Source organism: Dermacentor variabilis, unplaced genomic scaffold (genome assembly GCF_050947875.1).
Source record: "Dermacentor variabilis isolate Ectoservices unplaced genomic scaffold, ASM5094787v1 scaffold_13, whole genome shotgun sequence".
Taxonomy (NCBI): Eukaryota; Metazoa; Arthropoda; class Arachnida; order Ixodida; family Ixodidae; genus Dermacentor; species Dermacentor variabilis.
The window spans coordinates 8977717-9001806 of NW_027460291.1; the positions used below are offsets into that span (position 1 = coordinate 8977717).

The following is a 24090-nucleotide window of genomic DNA, read 5'->3' on the forward strand; positions in this document are numbered from 1 at the left end:
CACTGGAAGCGAGAATGCTATACGAACAGGCCGAGCCCTGTCCCGCGCCTGTTCCTGCAGCCCTCAGCAACGAATATCTGCGTCCTACGAGCGCTAAGAACTGTGCTCTATGCGCACATGCAAAAGCGGAGAAAAAAGCTAAAAATGCGGAACTCACATGAAAGCAGAAAACAGAAGGTCTGAAGTATAGCTTCCAAGCCTCCAGTACTTTTCTTTATAACGTTATTCAGCAATTAATCAAGAACACCTCGAAGAAAAAAAAAAGCGTGAACAGAAAAGAAATCAGTCCTTGATTTATCACGCCGACGTAACCGTATGAACACAACGTCATGCACCCAGTTACTATGTCACCTCACACCACAATTCTTTGTTTAGTGATTTAGCAATTTTTGATCGTGTATGCGCATTTTGACATTGCTACCATCATTTCCGATGTCGCGAAAATAAGTAAATCACGAAACCGGTATAGTCACTGCACGTGGCAAAGGTGCAAGAATCGCACTACTGAAAGCGATTCCAAGAAACGTGGCACGTAAGCTGTGCCGCTAAGTCTTTTCTTCAACTATATGTGACTATATGGTGCAGCTGACACTTATGACGCGAGCCACATAATGGAGGAGCGGCTACGTGTGAAAAGCGGTGTGAAAAACTGAGCGAATCAAACAGCAACAACCGTGCTATCACCGAACATTCTAATGGCTTATACCATTTACAACACTTATGTGCGCGTCCAGTCAGTCTGGCATTGTCTACATGGTCGCGCACCGCATTGTATGTACAGACAGTATTTTGCTCAGACAGCTGGTTACTGCTATTATGGTAACAAAGCCATACAGGAGCATGCTTAACGGACAACCGATAATGCCCGATTCGCCAGCTTTCCGTAAGTCAGCCCTCTCATTTCAGGTCTAAAATGCCACTGTGATGTCCATTTTGATCTTCCAACGCCGACTTTAAGGAAAAATGTTCGCGTCATTGTTCCGGTACCTACAGGGAATGCTGGAACACCACGATCGCCAAATTATAACCGTAGATTTCAAAGCAAAGCACAACACGTGGGGCTACTCGAAAGCAGACACCAAGTGCACCAAGCTCCTAGAAGCCATAGAGCGCCACGAATACACACTAATTACTCTACCAGGTACGCCTACTGGAATAGGAAACAGCGCCAGCAGGGACACGACCCCTTATCTCACCATCACCAACGATACCGTGGGAACAAGCTGGAGGGTCCTAGACGACTCCCTGGGTAGTGATCACTACATTATAGAAATCACCAGCGCCTCGGCCAAACTACGCCGACCCCTAGGGAAGGCCACAATTACAAATTGGCCTAAGTTTAGGGAGAGGCAACAGCTCGACTAAGATACAACGCCCTTCCCGGAACATCAAGACCCCTTAACCACGATTAAGCAGTGGTCACAACGCATCAAAGAACTATATGACGCCAACACTAAAGTGTATCAAACCGATACCGACACGCCGGCAATCGACAACGATCTCATACACTTATGGGAAGCATGTAGAGGCCTCAGAAAAAGATGGCGCAAACAGAAGCTAAATCTCTAACTTAGACTTAGGATTTCAAACGTCACTAAACAGGCCAGCAATTATGCCCTGAAGGTTCACAGGGACAATTGGCGCACGTTCTGCGATTCGCTTAAAGGGACGCTAAGCACCAAAAAGACGTGGAACATACTCCGTAGGATCATCGATCCTTCAAAAACAAAAACAGAAACGAACACAACCCTACAAAAACTCGTTGGCGAATATCCGGGAGCCCAGGATGAACTCATACAGGAATTCCAGCAAACGTACACGGGAATCCGGACCGGGCATCCGAAACCATACCCTCAATATCCGGGACCTCCGAACGAGATACATGATGCACCCATCACGTATGCGGAGGTATACGCGGCAGCACAGAGCTTCAAGAAAACACGGCACCGGGTCCTGACGGGGTCACCAACGCCATCTTGAGAAACCTAAGCGATGAAACCCTGCGAGCCTTTACGAAGCAGCTGAACGAAGAAATATGGACACCGGGCTGAACATTACCCGAGGAATGGACTACAGCTCACATAGTCCTTATACCCAAACCGGGAAAACCGCGCTGGCTCGATCAATTACGACCGATCTCGTTCACGTCTTGCCTGGGCAAGCTTCTTGAACGAATTTTACTGACTCGAATAGAACAACACATGGAAGGACATGGACTACACTCAAATTGCATGTATGGATTTCGGAAAGGCATTTCAGCACAGGATGTCTTCCTCCTCCTCATGGAAGAGGTCCTCAACCCACAACCGGGCAGCAACAACAACATACACCTAGCCCTCGACGTGGAAAAAGCATTTGATAATATAACACACGAACCATCCTAGATTGCCTCGCCGCCATAGGATGCAGAGAGCGAGTATACCATTATACCGTGGCTTTTCTCAGCCACCGCAAACCCCACATTGGCATAGCAGGCCTACAATCAGACATATATGATCTACCGCAGAAGGGTACTCCACAAGGATTAATAATATCTCCTTTCCTCTTCAAAATCGGACTTCGAAAACTTGCTTTAAACTGGAAAACATCCCGAAACTCGGATGTGCCTTCTATGCCGACGATATCACCCTATGGGCAACCAAGGGTTCATACGGCGACAGAGAAAACACATTACTCACAGCTATCGGACACATCGAATCATACCTAACCACAGCAGGAATGAGGTGTGCCCCACACAAGTCGGAGTACCTTCAAGTCCAGCCCAAGCAAACTAAGGAACGACGAGCCCCGCCAATACATCTCGAGATTGCCGGGCAACCTATAAAGCGCGTCCCGACCGCACGCTTACTAGGTATGCACGTCCAGGAGAACAACGGCATAAAGATAGCCTCAGAGAAATTAACTCGCGTTATAAGAAGCATCGCATCAATCATCGCCAGAGTAGCGTGCAGCAAAGATGGTTTCAAAGAGCGCAAAACCTTAAGACTGGTACAAGCCCTCGTCATCAGCCGTGTCACGTACGCACTCCTGTATCAAGTCAAGCAAAAAAAAAAGCGAGACAGAGCGCATGGACACTCTTATAAGAACGGCGTAAAAAACGGCCTTACAGCTATCGTCAAGCACAAGCACAAAGAAATTACCAGCGCTAGGCGTATACAACATCTTTGAGGAGCTAGCAAGTGTCACGCTCATAGAGCAGAGGGAGCGCCTCAACTAGACTCAACAGGGAAGACACCTTCTTCAATGGCTAGGGTACCGCTGACACGTCAGTACTGCAAAGAAGAAACACAGCTCTTGCCTAACTACATTAGAGAGAACATTGGAGTAGACCCTATCCCCAAGAGCATGCACCCCACCCAGAATCAAGAGAGAAGAGCAGCGCATGCCCGCATGTTGCACAAACTCTGTTTCAGAGACCCAGATACATACTACACGGACGCTAGCCCGTATCCCTCGTCGTCACGTTGCGGCCACAAATACACAATCGCCGTTCTCAATCAGGGGAGTCTGGTAGCCTCTGCCTCAATCCGCGCCACATGCAGCACAGCAGCAGAAGCAGCAGAAGCAGCAGAAGCAGCAGCGATCGCTCTCGCACTTCGCGACGCCGAGAGCAAAGGAAGGTCCGCCGGCGTCCTCACGGACTCACAAGCGGCGTGTCGTTTATACATGAATGGAACACTCCCTATACAAGCCATTCGAATCCTGGGGCGCTCACTGGAATGGACCCAAGGTATCGTCTGGTGCCCAGGGCACGAAGGCCTGCGGGGCAACGAAGAGGCGGATTGCGCAGCTCTAGGTCTCACTAGCCAAGCGGCAGACCACACCGTTCTTCAGACCCCGACAGACCGACCAGTGACCCACGAGTTATTAACGACAAGTCAACAAATACTGCAGGATCAACGTCTCGGAAGAACAAAATACGCTCCCCCACCCAAAGCTCTCAATAAACTCCAGGCAAGGGACTGGCGCCGCCTGCAAACTTACACATACCCACACTTGTCTCGTCTACACGCAATCTCCCCAGACAGTTATACGTCCCGGACATGTTCCTGGTGTAGCGACCACGCAGCGACACTCACGCATATAACACACGAATGCACCGACCGTCCGGGCGACGCAATTTCCCCACGAGGCACAGCACACACACTCACTACGTGGTCTTGGGAGGCGCGACTGTCCGAACTGGACCTGGGAAGCTAACTGGCGACCCTCGACCAGGCCCGGCGAGCCGCGATCGCCAGTGAAGCCCTGTCAGAGAGAACCACCCAGGAATAAACCGCGCAACGGTTTGGGCAATAATAATGTTCCTCCTTCTTTCCCGTGAGGCCCGAGGTTCATAAGTAAAACCTTACTTTTTTTCTTTAACTTCAACCTGACTGGAAAAGCCCTAATGGTGAAACAAGGAATGAAATTGATTTCGAAAATTCTGCCGATCCCAGCATAGTGCAGGATGTAGAAGTGATAGGCAGGGTAAAGTGCAGGGATCATAGGTTAGTGAGGGCCAGGATTCACCTCAATTTAAGCAGAGAAAGTGTAAAATTGATCAAGAAAGAACAGATCAACTTATAGGCAGTAATGGTAAAAGAAGACAAATTTAGGCTGGTACTTGCAAAGAAATGTGCAGCCTTAAAACAGAGAGATGATCATGGTCATGACATAGAGGTAATGCATGAAACCGTAAGGAGGCTGCCTTCAGAGGCAGCAATTGAAGTCGGAGGCAAGGCACCAAGGCAACCAGTAGGCAAGCTCTCCCAAGTAACAAAGGACCTAATAAAGAAACGACAAAGAATGAAAGTGTCCAACTCAAGAGATAAGATAGATCTCGCGGAACTGTCAAAACTGATCAACAAAGCGGAAATAAGCGATATTAGAAATTATAACGTGAGAAAGACTGAAGAAGCCGTAAAAAATGGACACAGCCTGCAATCAGTGAGAAGGAAACTTGACATAGGACAAACCAAGATGTATGCACTGAAAGATAAGGAGGGTAATAGCATCAGCAATCTCGAAGGTATAATAAAAGCAGCGGAAGAACTCTATACTGACCTGTACAGTACCCAAATGACTCAGGAATGCTCTATAAGAAACAATAATGAACAGTATACGGAGACTCCTCCTATAACTATATATGAGGTCTGAAGGGCATTGCAAAGCATGAAACGGGGATGGGATAACATCTAACATAGTCAATAACCGTGTCTAACGCCTTTTCCTTGTGTGCGCGTCCTTTGTGTTTCGCCGGTACCCCCCTTTTTCAAGTTCATCATGCACCAACTGGCCCAAGAGCTTGCGCTAATGGAATAACAGCCGATTTAATCAAAGATGGAGGAGACCTAATGCTAGGAAAGTTGGCGGCTCTCTATAGAAAGTGTCTATCGACTGCAAGGGTCCCAGAAAACTGGAAGAATGCAAATATTAAAGTAATCCACAAAAACGGTGACGTTAAAGAACTGAAAAATTGTGGGCCCATTAGCTTACTCCCTGTATTATATAAAATATTTACCAAAATTATCTCCAATAGAATAAGGGCAACATTGGACTTTAGTCAACCAAAGGAGCAGGCTGGATTCAGGAAGAGATACTCTACAATGAATCACATCCATGTCATTAATCAGGTTATCAGGAAATCCGCAGAGTACAATAAGCCTCTCTATATGGCTTTCATAGATTACGAAAAAGCATTTGATTCAGTAGACATACCAGCAGTCATAAAGTCATTGCGCTATCAAGGAGTACAGACCGCTTACATAAATACTGTGGAAAATATCTACAGAGATTCCACAGCCACCTTAATTCTACACAAGAAAAGTAGGAAGATACCTATGAAGAAAGTGGTCAGACAAGGAGGCACAATCTATCCAATGCTATTCACTGCATGTTTAGAAGAAATATTCAAGCTATTAGACTGGGAAGGTTTAGGAGTAAGGATCGACGGAAAATACCTCAGCAACCTTCAGTTTGCCGATGACATTGTTCTATTCAGCAACACTGTGGACGAGTTACAACAAATGATCGAGGACCTCGACAGGGGGAGGGTAAGAGTGGGGCTGAAGTTTATTACGAAAAAAAACAAAGATAATGATAAATAACCGGGTAAGAGAACAAGAGTTCAAGATCGCAAGTCAGCCTCTTGAGTCTGTGAAGGAGTATGTTTACCTAGGTCAATTAATCACAGGGAACTCTGACCATGAGAATCAAATTCACATAAGAATAAAAAAGGGTTTGGTCATATACGGCAGAAACTGCCAGCTCCTAACTTGAAGCTTACCATTACCATCGAAAAGGAAGGTGTACAATCAGTGCATTATACCATCGCTGACATATGGGGCAGAGACTTGGAGACTGACAAAGAAGCTTGAGAACAAGTTAGGGACCACGTAAAGAGCGATGGAACGAAGATTGCTAGGCATAACATTAAGAGACAGAAAGAGAGCGGTTTGGATCAGATAGCAAACAAGTATAGACGATATTCTAATAGACATTAGGAGAAATAAATGAAGCTGGGCAGGTCCTGTAATGCGCAGATTAGATAACCGTTGGACCATTAGGGTGACAGAATGGGTACCAAGAGAAAGGAAGTGCAGTAGAGGACGGCAGAAGGCTAGGTAATGCGACGAAATCAGCAAATTCGCGGGCGATAGGTAGAATCGGTTGGCGCAGGACAGAAGTTATAGGAGATCGCAGGGAGATGCCTTTGTCCTGCAGTGGACCTAAATAGGCTGCTGGTGGTGGTGGTGGTGGTGCTGCTGCTGCTGATGATGATGATGCTCTTCGCTGTTTTTCTTCTCGTTACAGCCGTTGACGCCGCAGCGTGCAACCCGAAAGGTAGTTTTCTTGAAAGTTCCTCAATCAGGGCGTAGTTAGCAATACACCTTAGTCGTCTCCAATTGTACGCAGGGATATCTGCGAACCAGTGCCCACTTGCCTGAATCCAACTGGGTATCTGATCTTGAAGTTGTTCCAAAGTAAAATAAGAAAGAAAAATAAAGCCACACCGTAACGATTCTTGCATTATAAGCGAAATTTCCCAATTTAGAAAATCGTTTTATTGACTCAGAATAAAGCGACCTCCCAAATTATGAATTCCCTATTTTTCGTAAATAAAACGTCGGACATGATACCCACTACAAGGGCCGTTGGTGGCATTCAAAATAATTATATAAGATTTGAAACCGGGAAGATATATACCGTACTTTAGCATAGAGCGTTATTACACGATTTCACTGGCGTTGAATTCTCTAGAGATCACCAAAGTCGCTTTAAACGTCTTACGTATACTCAGAACAAAGTTACGAAAACTCGAAATTTCAGTCATAACGCGAGATCACGCCTAAAGCTTGTCTTATGTCTCTTACACATGTTCATCATACTTGACATTTGCGCAACTTTTTTTTGGCGCCCAACTATACTTTGTCTTCGCCTAATGCCCAGTCCGGCATCGCGTAGATGCTACAAGGCCTGCGCGCTTTGATCCATGGCACCACGAAGAACGATGACGGTGCTGGCCACGCATAGAACTAATCACGTTTTCTTTCCAAATCACATTACCGATTCGATCTTCTCAATTCGCGCATGGTGTCAAGCATCACAGCAAGCAGGTATGCTGTTATCTAGCAGCTATCGCCCAGCCGCTTGACCACCTGGACCCATATTCGCAAATAGCTCTAACGCTGAAATTATTCTTAAGAGGAAGCTTTAGCTCGAGTGCTCCTATCTAAATACATGTAAAAGGAGAATTCGTTTTTCTCGGCAACCACTGCACCAAATTTGACGAGGTTTGTTGCATTTAAAAGACAAACTTAAAATGTAGTGACTGTTCGTTTCGAATGTTTGAATTAGATTGTAAATTTTTTATTAAAAATTGGCAAAAATCCGAAATTTTCAGAAAACGAAACTATCAAGTTTACAACTCTGTAACTTAACCACTAAAAAGGATAATACAATTCTGTGAATTGCATCTAATAGTACATCTAAAGCGGAAAAAATTGATATGTTACACATGAATATAAAAAAAATTAATCATAGGGAAATACAACTTTTGCAAAACCGTTGTAACCAACTTAACAAATTCACGTAAGATGTAAAATGACATACTGAATTTGTCCGCTTTGAATGATCTAATGAATGTCGTTTACAGAACCGCGATATCAGTTCTTGATGCAAAGCTATGAATTTGTAAACTTCGTGATTCTATTTTTTTCTAACGGTCAAATATTTGAAAATCGTTTTAAGAAAATTCAAGCCCTAAATCGAAATTCCGCTTCCAACAGTCACTAGAATTTAACTTTTTCTTTCAAATGCGACAAATTTCTTCAAAATCTGTCCAGGGGTTATCTCATAAAAATGTTTTTGCGTTTTACATGTTTTTGAATAGGCCGCGTCGGAGTTGGGCCCGAGCTAAAGCTTTTTCTTAAGAGCAAACGCCAGCCAATCCTGATGAAGGACATAGTATTAGCGAAGGCAGCCGGCCAATGGAAAGCCACATTTCCGAACGAATCGCTTTGCAGAGTTGGCCCATGGGACGCTATAAGCTAAAGCTATTCCAAGCTGTTTCCATTTCTGCAGTCAGCGCTCGCCGATCCGTCAAGCTTATTCCAGGCCACCTGCCTGTCACGCGACGTCACCAAACCGTCAAAAGTCACCATCTAATATGATGTGTACAGGCTGACTACGAATGATCAGATCAAAGAAAAGAAAATAATTATTTCTTATTCTACACCTTTTGAGGCATACCTCTCCACTATAGGTTAAACGCTTCTGGCCTGCGTCCACTTCGCCAGTCTGTCACGCGACGTCACAAAACCGCGTAATTTCATCGCGTCAAAGTTACGTGTATGCATTAAAGATGTAATAATATCCCGAAAGGAATTGAATTTGTTTCGAAATGGCTGGAGACTGCCCCATTCCGAAAGGAAAATAAGTGACAAGTGCTCGCAGACCACTCTCACAAAGTCTCGCGCAAGCATTGATGACCCCACCGAGATCGGCATGAGCACTTGAGGACAATGATTTTCTCGTAGCAACTAAGTACGAGCAGCTCGTATTCGTAAGCGTCCACGCGAAAGTGCCCCGAGGTTGCCGTGAGCCCTTGTCCGACCAAGTTTTCGGCCCGAACACGTCTCGGAGACCGTTTCACAAACAACATTTCCACAGTTACAATAGAAAACACGTTTACATTTGGCTTGATAAGGTTAACAAGCATCGTCTGAATATCTCTCTTGGAGAAGAGACACGACCAACTTAAATTCCCATTTTATCCCGTGCTGCTAACTAACTGAAATGTGTCATACATGTGCAAGCGAGCAGCCATGTCGTGGGCAAGCGCCAATGCGACAGCTTAGCTAATGCGTGTAAAAACCTTGTCGCGATTCACGTCGTGAGACCCGCGGGAGCGTGGCATGTCTTCTCTGAAATCGTTATATATAAAACAGATTTGTACCAACACGTTTTCGCCTTGTTTACTCTCTGTTAGTTTCCATATGTGCCCGTTTTTTAGAACAATTTCGTTTGTTAGCCAAGTCACCTTGTCGTAGGCGGAATAAAGACTCAGAATCATTCCAGGTGTTCCTTCTCTCTTGAAAACTGCAGACCATGCGAACCAAGTCAAGAGACTTTGTCGACGAACACAAGCGAATGTCCCGCATTGTCTGCGTCGTTAGCTCTATTGTGGAATCGCGCGCGGGTGAAATTTGAAAGCCGGAGCGAGCTTTCTCCTAACTGCACCTCAGGTGGCACGCGAACTAAACGTGAAAATAAATGTCGCAAACGCATGGAATGGGCATCCCTATAGAAAAATTTTAGAACCGCGGGCGCGATGCTTCAAAGTAACGGCAGATTAGATCCCTTCACGGTGGCACGTGGTTTCTCCATGCCAGACCGTCGCCACTCGACTAGTTTCCCTCACGAGAGGCCGGCGCAGGACGTGGCGACAGTCTCCCGTTCACGACAGCATCTGATGCGAACTTGGTGCGAGCATTTCTTGAGCGACAGGGAATTGAGGCAAGCAAGGGCAGATGGAGGGCGTGATCTATTGCTTTCGCTAAGGCGTAAAGGGTGCTAATCCACTTAAACCGCCGTGAACTTTCAGTCTGGCCCGAGGTATAATGCAGGGCGATGGCAGATCTCCCAAAGCATGCCTCGTAACTGCGTCACTCTGGACAGACCACGGCTTAAGAGGAAGCTTTAGCTCGAGTGCTCCTATCTAAATACATGTAAAAGGAGAATTCGTTTTTCTCGGCAACCACTGCACCAAATTTGACGAGGTTTGTTGCATTTAAAAGACAAACTTAAAATGTAGTGACTGTTCGTTTCGAAGTTTTGAATTAGATTGTAAATTTTTTATTAAAAATTGGCAAAAATCGGAAATTTTCAGAAAACGAAACTATCAAGTTTACAACTCTGTAACTTAACCACTAAAAACGATAATACAATTCTGTGAATTGCATCTAATAGTACATCTAAAGCGGAAAAAATTGATATGTTACACATGAATATAAAAAAAATTAATCATAGGGAAATACAACTTTTGCAAAACCGTTGTAACCAACTTAAGAAATTCAGGTAAGATGTAAAATGACATACTGAATTTGTCCGCTTTGAATGATCTAATGAATGTCGTTTACAGAACCGCGATATCAGTTCTTGATGCAAAGCTATGAATTTGTAAACTTCGTTATTCTATTTTTTTCTAACGGTCAAATATTTGAAAATCGTTTTAAGAAAATTCAAGCCCTAAATCGAAATTCCGCTTCCAACAGTCACTAGAATTTAACTTTTTCTTTCAAATGCGACAAATTTCTTCAAAATCTGTCCAGGGGTTATCTCATAAAAATGTTTTTGCGTTTTACATGTTTTTGAATAGGCCGCGTCGGAGTTGGGCCCGAGCTAAAGCTTCGTCTTAAGGCAAGCTATCCGACCTCGACGTTCCCATGCGTCCTCGCTGCCAAGGAATGACTAAGCACAATACCGACGACGGCCTAGAACGATCTACCCAACTCGCTTAAATATATCTTCGCCACTCAGCGCTGTGCCCTACGGTCGCCAGTGCTTAAACAGCTTTTTGGCCAAATCTGATTTTGCCCTGACAACATATGATCGCGAGAACGTCTGTCTTTTTACATTGCACAATGCCATAATACAATCCGCAACAACGGTTTGGGCATGGTTCGGTATGGGCGTTACAACGGTATGGGCGTGGTGTTTTAAAAGTTAGAAGTGACAGGGAAGTAGACTCAAGCGCCAACCCACTAACTTGTGTGTTAGCGTTTGTCTTGTATCTACTTTTCTGTGGAGTTTCGCGATTACTGGAACCTTTCAAATAGCGAATCACATATTGTCCTATTCTATTTAGTCCTCGAATCGAATAGTTACCGCTCGAAAAACTGAATACTTTTCGAATACTTAACGTCGTCGACTGTAATGGATCGAGTGCGACATTAAATAAAAGAATGTACTTGCTAAGTTTGATCCCATGCACAGCGGACATGAAATTCTAGAGCACGCTACCTCGCCCTGACAGCCAGACTTTTCAAGGTAAACACGATCACTCGTATTAAAATTTTGTTTAGACATGGCATTCGGCAGTCAGTATTGCTTCGTAGTATATTTAAATGGTGCACTGCGTCCTCTTTTAGGCAAAAGTTAATGTTTGGCGCAGCTGAAACAAATATTTGAAAGCTCTTCTCTGGCGCTCAACGCCACGCCGGCTCAGACAAAGGGCTCAGCACGCGCTTATAAGTTTTCAGTCATCTGTGCTGATGTTTTTTTAATTCTACACTTCATACTCTTTTTTTTTTTCCAGGGCTGGTACCAGCTGCAGGAGCCGCCGCTAGTGGTACGCTGGTGCATTGATCAAGTGAACGAGTTTCGTGCTGACGTACTATCACGCTCAATATGAGCTGCAACACGCGAGCTGTGGCAGCAGCTACGCTTTCGAGAAAAAAAGTGGAGAAAAAGAATAATGGGGTTTTAAGTGCCAAAACCACGATCTGATTATGAGGCACGCCGTAGTGGGTGACTGCGGAAATTTGGACCAGTTGGGATTTTTTAACGAGCACCTAAGTCTAAGTAAACGGGTGTTTCCGCATTTCGCCCCCATCGAAATGCGGCCGCCGTGGCCGAGATTCAATCCTGCGACCTCGTGCTTAGCAGCACATCACCACAGCAAAAAAATAAAAAAAAAACAGTGGCGGAGACTTCCAGGAATGCGCATACCCGCATGCAATCTTTGCGGTGCTACAGTGGCTCACAGAGCAGCCCATAAGCGCTTAGCGTAACGTGCTTCGTCATGGCGCACGCTGCCCTTGCTTCGTAGCAATTCTTGTTTGTTTTCTTTTCTTTTAAATTTTTTATCCTTTTCTTTTAAATTTTTTATAGCGGTAACTGCTCGGGGGGACAATGGATTAGCGCTCCACGAAGAAAACAGACGGCGGAAAGCATTGGTCAAATGGCGACACCCTCTCTCGCATCGCTGCCACGGCTCGCTTGTTGCAGTTCATATTGAGCGCGACATTTCATGTGATCAGGCATGTGTTACGAAGCAGCACCGCCTATGAACGACAGCCAGTGTTTTGCGGCCGCGGGAACGCACATGGATCGATGTTTTCATTCTGACGCATGCGCAGCATGTGCAAGCATGAGTGCTCCAGCCTCCGCTTGTCGTGCGCTGCAGATTTAATTTGACTGTCAGACATCGGTAAACTTCCATAATGCCACTACTCAGAATGCAGAGGCTATGGCAAGGCGAACAATGCACGAGAGAAGGCGACACAGTAAGGCCCGCACGGCACTTCCAGCTATGCCTATTCATTGTGCAAATGCTGCACCGGGTGTTTTAGCGAGCACTTTCACATTTTCGAAATTTCTTAAAGCTTGCCTGCCGCAGATAGCACAATTGTGGTTAATGAGCTTGTCTACCCGAAGAGGCGCACAAAAATTGAAATGCTTAATCCGCTAATTAACAAAACTTCACCAATGAAGCTTTTATATGATTACCTTATGGCCCACATTGCAATTTACTAATTCGAGCCGTGGAGTTCGCAAGGCGGATCGGATCCACTTGGAACGAATTCTCAGGATGACACCACTTTCGAGAGATTACTCAGCGAACTTTGCGGAGAAATGCACTGGCACTCCAGTTACTTTCGTGTTCGAATGCATAATACGACATTTTGTTAAGAAACTAACTGGAATGGCGATTCATTTCTCCGCAAATATTGGGAATTAATGTCCCGAAACGGGTGTAATCCTGAGAATTCGTTCCAAGCGTATGCGATCCCCCTTGCGAACTCCACGGCTAGAATGAGTAAATTGCAATGTGGACCATAAGGTAACTAATAAATACTGAATTAGCCAATTTTGGTTATTAGTCAATTAGACACATCAATTTTTTTTTTACAAGTAGTGTCCGCTGCTTTGAGTAGAGCACCTCATGAAGTAGAATTATCTGCTACATGCAACCTTTAGGAATTTTTGAAACTGCTTGCTGAAACACCCTCTATAGACAAGGTGTTTCACGTATGTCTATATATATATATATATATATATATATATATATATATATATATATATATATATACAATACAGACATCTTATAGATCGCCTGCGGCAGATAGCTTAATTGTAGTCATTGAGCCCGATTATCCAAAGCGGCGGACATTACTGGCACGAGAAATCAAAATGTATAATCAAACAATTAATAAACATTCATTACTTTCTCATTATTTATTACAGGGCGCATTTGTAGCCCGTGAAATTGCAAGGCATATCCACTTGGAGCGAATTCTAAGGATCGCAGGCGTTTCGAGATATGCGCCGCGATGCTTGCGGTAAAAACGCACTATTTCTCCACTTTGTTAACAAAATGCTCTTTTATGCATTCTCGCTCAAAAGTAACTGGAATGCCCATGTATTTCATCAGTAAATACCGCGAGACTGGTACCATCCTGAAAATTCGTTCTACCCGCCGTGGTTGCTCAGTGGCTATGGTGTTGGGCTGCTGAGCACGAGGTCGCGGGATCGAATCCCGGCCACGGCGGCCGCATTACGATGGGTCGAAATGCGAAAACACCCGTGTGCTTAGATTTAGGTGCGCGTTAAAGAACCCCAGGTGGTCAAAATTTCCGGAGTCCTCCACTACGGCGTGCCTCATAATCGGAAAGTGGTTTTGGCACGTAAAACCCCAAATATTATTATTATTAAAATTCGTTCTAAGTGGACTTGCGAACTCACCGGCTGTAATTCATAAATTGCAACATGCGCCATGAAATAATTAAAGGCACACTAAAGGTTAACATTAAGTCAACGTGGACTGTTGAAATACCACCCCAGAAACCTCGAAACGCTTGTTTCGTGCGAAGAAGAGACTTATTTTAAGAGAAAATACGTTCTGAAGCGTCCGCGTAGCTCTAGCGCCGTTCAAATCCCCCGCCCTCCGATCGAGGAGTATTGACGTCATGGTCTCATAGTGACGTTGCGCCATCGGTGAGTAAAACGGCTCCCGCAGACGGCGCTACGGCTTTTCTGCACAAAACGCAAACGCTCGGCCAGAAACAGAACCAACACAGAGACGACAGCAGCGCGAAAGCGGAACTATGGTGGCTAGCGGAAGGGAAAGCGCACGATGATAAGCTGGTTCTTTATTTTATGACGCCAACTTCGACGCTCGTTGCAATGGATGACCTTGACAACGACACATTAGATTGCGATGCTGGGCTCGAGTTCAGCGATTTAAGCACTGATGAACGTGACCTGCTGTTGAGGGCTCGCGCTGCCGGCGTCGTTGCGCACTACTACGACGACGGCGAGCTTTGAAAGGCACTTCACGCGACTTCAGTAAGTCGGCGTTGAACTCGTAATTCTCTGGGCGAAAGTGCAGCGAGCACACTACGTGACTTTTCGGCTCTTTGCCAGTGCGCTGTGACAGGTACGGCACTTAACTACTCCGAACGGAGAGGTTCACTCGTTGGCACACAGTGATAAGTAACGTTGGATTCGCCGCTGCAACTGCCCTTGGCCAAGTTCCGCGGACCGTTCGCGCATCCCACGACATCACATGGACTCGCTGCTTGTTCCAATGCAAGTTTAATTTGCATTGGAACAAGGACGACTCGATAAAGAAACAACTGAAATTCCAAAGCGCGCGCGGGGTAAAGTCGAGCGCGCAGAGTCAAGCGAAAACGAAACCTTTCGATCACCCATACTACTCAAGGGCAACGTAATTCTTTTTTCTTAGAACCGAATAGAAGTAGACAAGTAGCATTTTCTTCCGTCTTTTATTCTAATGAAACGATCTTTTTAATACGAGTAGCTGAGTACTAGTGACATAAAATATGATGAGGAGTGCTTTCGTCATCAGACTAGTACCGGAATGTCGGTGGGGGGTCTCCAATCGTGTCGTGCATTTACCTCAATTTCTCGGTTACTAAAGCTCTGTTCGCGATTATATTGACGCCTTAGACGTTCTAGAGCGTTGCTTTATCGCTTTAACTTGACTTTCTGGTAACCTTTAGTGTCCCTTTAATAAATATGTTTAGAGATATTTTTTCTCAATTAGGGGATTATGCTTTTCGATTTCTCATGCAAGTAATGCCGCCTCTTGGAGTAAAACAGTTCAATGTCTACAATTATACTACCTGCCGCTGGTGATTTTCACAAATTCTCTATTAGCCTAGAAAAGAAAAGGCACACACTGTATATAGAGGCGTGCGCAGCAAGCAAAGCAACCAAACAAGAAAGACTAATTTATAAGAAGCTTTTCTTTTACAAGGCAGCCAACTGATTCAGTCTCTGCGAATAAGAAGTAGGTGGCTTGGCGTTGATTTGATAGGAAGGTGCAGGAACATTTTATACGCCTCAAAGGCCTGACTCCGAAACACGTTGGCGGAGTATGAAAGTACGCAGAAACCGTTTTGTGGACGTTCTTCGGACAGTATTGACAGTGACTGCCGCAAAACCTCGTCACGCTGCTGACGACGTTCTACGGTGCCCTTACTAACAGCAATGATGTGCCGTTGTTCCTCTGCACAATCAACTGTGCCTGGTCGTCCGTTCTGCACGTACTTATTTCCGTACTACGTTGTTGCTGCCCGTCGCGCTCTTTGTTAAGCATTTATCACGCAGATTTTTCGCACCCCTACGGGTACGTTTCACCCCATTACGAATCTGGTTGCTTATTGCAATCACTGCCTGCATGCTTTAGGCGCTTGGAACATATCTACAAGTGAGTGCCTCTATCCATAACGCACTTGATCACACTTTCTTTCGTTTCTTCCAGCAGTAAATGGTACGGCATCAGGTATGTTATTATTAGGGACCTTTGCCTCATTTCCTGGTGCTAACTCGAAAACAGTGAACATTTACAGCCTGCCAAAATCATTTTTCTTGCTTACTGGAAGATTTGCTGCTGAGAGAATCTTTTTCTGTCGCATTGCTTTGTACAGTATCGCACATAAGGCGTCATCAGGTGACTTGAGTGATCTTGTGCACGCTATTTGCGGAGTTCCCGACTAAGAAGTTCGTCATACCGATTGTTCATTTTTGGGGCATAACTTTCTCGGCGATATAACATGCCGAATCACTCTGACGAGTTTCCCTCACTCAACAGTCACTGGCAGTCACGCTGTGGCGAAAGATTGTGCGGTCACAGCAGCCCTTGAGGCTGGCCGCTCAAGGCCCCGGAGAGCGGCAGCTTGGCGCCGCCACTCAGACGCGCTATCCTCCTCTACACGACCGGCATCGCAGCCGTGCTAACGCGGCAGCCATATTGGTCGACGGCGATGAAGGGCGTGGTCGCACAGCCGCAGCATGAATAAGAAACTTTTTTCGTTCTCTTAAAGGCGTTACCTTTAACTTTGTTACTTGTGTATGAAAAAAATAAAGGCACCTGAAATAGTCTTTATTTTCCTGGCATGATCCACATGCTGAAGAGCTCCAGCACAAGCTGGCGATCGAATCTAGATAGGCCTGGATTTCTCATTTCATACTCAATATCTAGGCCCCTTCGTTGAACACAATCTGGAGTGCTGGAAGAAATGAGAACGCCACATACAAAAATTGCTGCGGGTCAGTGCGTGTAATCAACGGGCGAACTAATAAACGAGGCGGCAGAAGAGCAAATCACCGATGGCAGAAACTCAACTAACGAATGGACATTATCCTTATTGAAAAGCAAGATATTGCGGTAGTCGAAACCACTCGGCAACCACTTTCACAGGCACTTCTTGGCGAGGCAATATTCCTGCTTACAAAATTGCTATTTTCCGTGACTGTGCTTTAAAACATACGATTCGCATAGTTGCATATCGACCCTTTCTTCGGGCGCACTATTCAAAAATTTTTCAGAACACAACACCAAAACTCTCTTACAACGACTTCAAAGTTCTGCTTGATTCCATACTTCCATGCACATCATTCTACCGGCGCGATATATGACGATTTTACCACACCCACAAGTGGCATCTCCGCAAGCGTTTCTCAATAATTTTGCCGACAGAAATTTTAAGAGGACGAAATACATATGAGGCTACATATAATACACACGAGGCCATTTTTCTTCGAATCAAATGTATATACGAAGATGGTGGCTAAGCTTCAACTCGCACGTGCGATATATACAGCCTCAAAATTGCAAAGGTTAAAATTCTATTTCTCTGCTTGTGTTAATGGACATACCCAGCGCCTTTTGCCGACTCGGGAGCACCAGATGCGCTGAATGTTCATATTCAATGTTGCTGCCTCTCTTATAAATACGAAGTAGCGCCCTCCATCCAAGCGTGACCCCGGCTTAACAGTATTGTGTCTCATGTAGCGTTATTTAAAACGTTTGCTTTCTCTTTTTCAATTTCCCCCAGTGGCGCCAAAGGCTGCTGCTGGTGAGTATTACTGATCCTCAAACCAGCTGCCGTATCCATATATATATTTCCATAGACAACCCGTCGTTATCTGAAAGTGTGCGTTACACTCGTTAGATTTTTTTTTCTAGTTTTCTTGTTGTTTTTCAGACCATCGAGACACTTTGGACGTGCTCTCTTAAGTTAGAAATATCAGTTCCCTAACTTTAGAGACCAGTGCCGTTCGTTAGCCTGTTATTAATAATGCATTTCTTCGTCCTTCTTTCCCGTCCCTCGGAGTAGGGTAGCCAATCTGACGCATTTCTAGTTAACATTCCTGCCTTCTCTCTTTATTTCCTCCTCGCTAAATACAAAACAGGCACTGGTGGCAAATTTTTTGGCGAGCATAGCTGTTCGCCTTATATTTAGCTCCATTTTCGAGAATATTCCTGTACACGGGCTGGAAATACGAAAGTATTGGACATAGGCATGTAGTAAACTAACTTTATAGATAATAACCAGAACTCAATAAAGTTGAGATAAATATAAGATAAACACTTGTACCTGCAGAAACGAGCTTTCTGCGCTACATCAAGGGTGTGTGATCGAGCTACTGCTAAGACGTCCTAAGAGCAACTGAAGTAATCAACGTTGCTTTCACACTCCGTCGTCTTCTAGTGAGCGGTGTCTGAACTACCTATCAACTTAGACAACAATCGCAAGAAAACCACGACTTTGGAAAGAAACCTCAAAAAAGAGAGAGACAAAATATCAGTGCAAGTGCAACCGAAAAAAAAAGTAATGTAAACCCGTGGGAATCGCATTATTTCCACAAGTAATGTAACCACAAGAAATCTGCTGCTTCTTATCAGCTTACTTGTGGTTGGTGACACTGGGAACCTTTCTGGGCCCTATATTCAGTCTATGGAGTTCGGAACACTCCAATGCTCGGCTCAACTCTGCAGGAGTGCCAGCATAAATGGGAGCCGCATATTAGCGTGTTGCCTTTAACAGCGAACCGCACTGCACGCTTGACTCACGCGTGCGTCCCACCAGCTCCACTACTACCCAGAGCTGTTGTAAATAAATTGAAAATTGGCGCGGAAGCAATTGTGTAGAATAGGTGCCATTTTACACGCCGGCGCTAACGGTGCGTTGCGCTGTCAGCGCAACTGAACCGCATTATTCGGACCGCGTGGCACTCGTGGAGCCACCGGTGGGGACCCTTTTCCTGCCTTTGTGCGCATTGTGCTCAGCATGGAGCCGCCGCCATGCGGTATCGCGTTTAACTCGCGGAGCGCCTTCCCGGCGGCGTATCTTCTCTACAGCAGTGGTGTATTTCGTAAGCGTACGTTCATATCGGAGTCGTATTGAAGTAATGGCGGATGTGGAGTAAAAAACCAGTGCAGTTATTTATTTTGGTTTGCTCGTTTCTTTCTACGGACGGTACAAGTATCTATAATCTACGCAGTTTGCACAACGCATCCGGCTGCAGAAGTGCGCGCGTCGCCATACGCCGGGCGCAAAACAGGCGCAGTGAGTCGGTGGTGTTGGCGAGTCACGTGGCGATGATCAGCAATTGGTGGCAGATTCTTGCCGCGACGTTCCGCGAAGAGCACTGAAATAGAAGCGAGTAACCAATTGCATCCCAAAGTAAAATGTCATACGCGCTAAGAAATACGTGGCGGTGACGCAATAAAATATATCAGCAACGTAAATAAAATAAAATTACTTGCAAGTGCTTCTTTATACCACGTTCCAGTTATAGCAGTTATACCTCGTGCCTTGAATAAAATAAACAGCGTTCGTTTGGTCATTTGGTGCGCGAAAAAAAAATGGTCTTAATTGTAAGTTATCCCCGCGCTTCCTCTTCTATTTTGTTTCTCCGTACTGCGTTACTCGTCCTTTGGACGGCCTAATTTTTTGTACCACTTTATAACCCACCGTGGTTGCTCCGTGGTTATGGTGTTGGGCTGCGGAGCACGAGGTGGGTGCGAAATGCGAACACACCTGTGTACTTAGATTTAGGTGCACGTTAAAGAACCCCAGGTGGTCGAAATTTTCTGAGTCTTTCAATACGGCGTGCCTCATAATCAGCAAGTGGTTTTGGCACGTAAAATCCCATAATTTAATAGTGTCGCTTTATTATCTGTTGCAGCGAATGTCACGGCGGCTCCCAAGGCTTGAGCGAGGTATGGAGGTTTGTACGCCGTTGAACTCGCGCTCCCTCTAATACTTGGTTGAGTTGGATCAGCACTGATGATCGCTGAGCAGTGATGAGCAGCTGAGGTGACATTTAAAAAAAACTAAATAAAGTGGCCATTAGCAATGATCCTCAACGCAGCTTATTATTTTGTTTATTCATTCTTTTACTTGCTTGCATTCGCACTTTAATACAGAAAACATGGAAAAAATATAAATGCTAACAACTTCATAACCACTTGTCCACAGTTAGGATAGTGACAACGTCAAGATAACACTTGGCCACAAGGATACGCTACTTAATACTGCAAATGAATACGGTGTAAGTGTGAAAGTAGAAGCATATGCTATACATAAGGGACGCTCAGCTGCTGAGCAAGGACAACATTTTACTCCTAAGCGCAAGATTGCAGGTGCGAATCCCGACAGCGGCGTATGAGGCTGAGCTGCAGAAACACCCGTGTGTTGATATTTCGGCTCGCAGAAAAGAGCCTGCGCGTTGAAAATCATGCAGTATGACTACCATAGCGCTTCTCATCATAAGCGATGGTATTGATAGATCTGGCACTGCGCTGCAGTCAGTTCTACGCTCACATATTGAAGGTACGTGTTGAAGAATCCCAGAAGGCTAAAAACATAATTCGGAGCGCTCCGCTATCTGTGCCTCTCTTAGACCCACAGTTGCTTTTAGGCGTTAAACTGCATTATGGAATAATACAACTAATCAGCTATGTCATTGGTAGCTCACTCTAGCCAAAATAGGCTGACCCCACCTGAGATGGCACTCCTCGCGAGGGAGAATAGCCTCGATGTAGCGGTGCTCTCAAGATCAACGCGTTTGCCAGTTTTACTTGTACCTTTTGTCCAAAAAAACGTGGAAGAAAGAGTGAAGATGGAGGACATCGGCTTATTATATGTTCAGGTGGCGGAAACTTGGGTGCAGAACTGAAAACCAAGAACATCGCAGCGCCACAGTCAGCGTTTTAAAAACGAATCTCACGAGAGTTGAGCGCGCGAGCACAGCACGGTGCACACGACGCACTGCGCTTGTGGTGCGCTATGTCACTCGAAAAACTTGGACCGCCCACTTATTATGCACACTTTTGGCAGCTGCAGGAAGACTGTAATTTTAAAAAAATCCCTTCCAAAATCATTTCACGTGAAAGTGATAGACGCAGCTACACAAATCAAACAATCAATCAAATAATCACAATTTTATTTGCAATATGATAGAGGACACACCTGGCCGAAAAAAGGGAAATGCCCCTTGAAGGTTCCTGAGGGCCCGTACGCGAGGCAAAATCATAAACACAAAATTTGTGTCATATCTGTGACGCTTTGATGCTAATCGTCGCTGAATTCTTGCTGTTAGTCTGCTATATAGTCATGCTACCCCTTGAAAAGTTACGTGGCGCTGTATACAATTTATCGTATAAGATTGCTAAACTGACTGTTTAAACTTTTATACTAGCGCCTGTTAACTTTATTGTAAACGCCAATGTACTGATTCCATTCACGAAGCAATCAGGACTACTTTTCTCTACAAATTTCGTCGCAGTTGCAAATGCGGCCTACTTACCGGCCATATTAGTCCTGCGTCTCAAATTTGATGACGCGGAAAAGAGTCGCCGGTGCTTTCTGTTTTTCTTTTATTGGCGCCGCTGGTTCACGAAGTATTCATAGAAGAAATAAATAAAAACAAGACAGAGGCGTCGCTTGGTGGTATCATCGCAGGAATTAACTAACGTAGCAGATCCAACACCATTTAGTTTCGCATTGGGCCGCGTTGGCTTAAGTGTAGAAAGCCTACCGCTATTAGAAATCAAGCACTACGCCCTGATCGAAGACGCGCGCCTACGTAACCATCTCGTTAATGCGCTTACTTTCCTTCCACTACCCATGTCCTTTACTATTTGTTAATATTTTCGCACGCTGGAAAAAGTCATATGAGAGCTGTGTTTCATGCCTATGGCTTATGTTCTATGTCTTCCCTGTGACCAAGTGTCATGCTGACGGTACCGTTTGTATTGCACACAACAGACTGCTAATTCCCTTACCGTGTAATTTTGACAAGAACGGAGACGCCACGTCCATAACTGTGGCGTAGTGGCGCCACCGATTCTACGCCAGTGTCCGAGTGTAACATAATGCGTATGTGTTATTTGTGCTCTCGCCGGTTATGGAAAACCATGACCTTTTATCATTTATTTCTATACGTAAATCGTGAAGCGGTGGGTCAAATATTGAGAACCACTTGACCTTGCATCAACTATGCCTTAAAATGATGGGCGTATAACCAGCCGTTACTCGCGTTTTTCTCACCATTTAACTACATTTCGTGCCCACATAGAAACACACGCTTAAATTCACTGTTGTCGGACGCATGGGAGTGGTGAAACCTATCCTTTGTCAAGATGCCTTCGTGCAAAGGCGCTGCTGGATCCCTGAGACGTCACCTGCAACCGCACTAAAGTCAGGTGCTCTCGAATGTCAAGCGCACAGCGGGGAAATACACGTCGAATTTTATGGCAGTCACGAGCTATATACAATAAAGCCGCGAAAATAGGTCCTTGTCTTCCTACGACGAAATCCAAGCGCTTCCTTGTTGGCATAATATTACAGCCCTCAAGACACTGACCAGGTTGTTCTGATCTATTCTGCATGCTTCGTGCGCCTGGCCATAGTTCAGCAGAGTAGCCGCTGCCATTTATACGTATATCCCAAATAATGCAGCGTGCTGTTGCTGCTCTGGCCTAAGGCATATACATTTTGATTACGTATCTAGAACCAGAGAGGAAAAAAAATTCAGTGCCATTCCACTCTGTGAAGGCAGATGACCAGCGAGCCTGTGTATGCAGACCCCTTACTGGCGTCCATTGCCGTGCGTCAAACGCCGTATGCACATAAATAGGACACGAGGCGCGACTATAGCCGCTCCTCCACGATGTTGAGCCTCCGAAGATGACGAGGCATCGAGAGGCATACATACCCGTGTATTGTTGCAAAGTGCGGCAGGACACCATTGATTGGCGAATCCCGGCACGTAGAACATCTCACCGCACTCGGAGGGCACGCACTGCTTCACCTCCGCCGCGGGTGGGCCTTGTATTGCACTGTCTTTAGGATCGGCCCACGTATGCGGAGAAATTGTCAAGCTACACGGCTCGATAGACGCACGCAGCTTTTTCAAGAACCTAGGCATATACAACTTCACTGTAAAAAAGTTGACTGAGCAGTGCTTATCGTTTGGTGGCACCTTGGCTACTCTCATTTGGCGCTATCGCGAATGCCCAGCGCAATTTTGTGCTCACTATTGTTGCGTGACAGCGAGTGAAAGTTCGCATCGCGTATTGCAGATATAAGATAGGAAACGAAATTTTATTCAGGCGGAGAGGTGGAACCGGCATTGCACGCTTTCGAATCCAATCGATCAGCCGAGCCGCGTATGTTTCAGTCGTTTCTCATTAAAATACTCAGCACTCAAGCTGGCAGTTGTCCATCACAGACGCCACTGCACCGCATGTTTTGTGCAGAGAAAATGTAGCATGTAATGGCAAACTTTATTGTTACGATTTCGTCGCAATTCCTTTCCGTGCTTCGTCCCACCTTTAACGCCAGGATCGGCCGCGCACGAAGGGCGGAAGAAAGGAACGGCTTAGAGCGGCAGAAACCATGACGTCACAGCGGCCTTGTTTTAACAGAGTGCAGGGTCACACGTGTCGTATAAAACATGAACACCGGAGCATGCTCACGTCACGGCCCGCAGCAACAAGTTCTCCTAAGACACTGTTTTTTATCTTTTTCAGGCACACATAGACGACAATTGCACCAGAGCTGTCAAGCGTTTTGGAAATTTTACATTTTCAGGCTCCATTGGGATAAGCCGTCATATTCTTTCAAGTCAATAAATAAAGGTGGATGGGAAAATGATCAGTGCATGAGAGTTCATTTCAGTCCTCTGTTCCCATACTAACAATCCCAAGAAAAAAATTATAGCTGTCACCAGCCTATGTGGCACTTTTCCGGCGTTCAATTTCGATCTCACAAAGGTGAGAGCGTT

At 45.3% G+C, this 24090-nt stretch overlaps 1 protein-coding gene across 17 annotated transcripts in view; it reads left to right on the forward strand.

The window, feature by feature from the left end:
* The window catches only part of LOC142566859 (uncharacterized), a 78951-nt gene extending 54991 nt beyond the window's left edge, over window positions 1-23960 (forward strand). Inside the window, exons 5-10 of one of the 17 annotated variants that reach the window (XM_075677767.1) lie at window positions 6796-6825; window positions 11801-11833; window positions 16274-16294; window positions 17850-17870; window positions 19987-20028; window positions 23837-23960. In XM_075677767.1, coding sequence (XP_075533882.1) covers window positions 6796-6825; window positions 11801-11833; window positions 16274-16294; window positions 17850-17870; window positions 19987-20015 — 134 coding nt within the window. In that variant the 3' untranslated portion in view covers window positions 20016-20028; window positions 23837-23960. The remainder of the gene's footprint in view (window positions 1-6795; window positions 6826-11800; window positions 11834-16273; window positions 16295-17849; window positions 17871-19986; window positions 20029-23836) is intronic. The other 16 variants (XM_075677766.1, XM_075677770.1, XM_075677769.1 and 13 more) reach the window with 16 other exon arrangements.
* The last annotated feature ends 130 nt before the right edge of the window (window positions 23961-24090 follow it).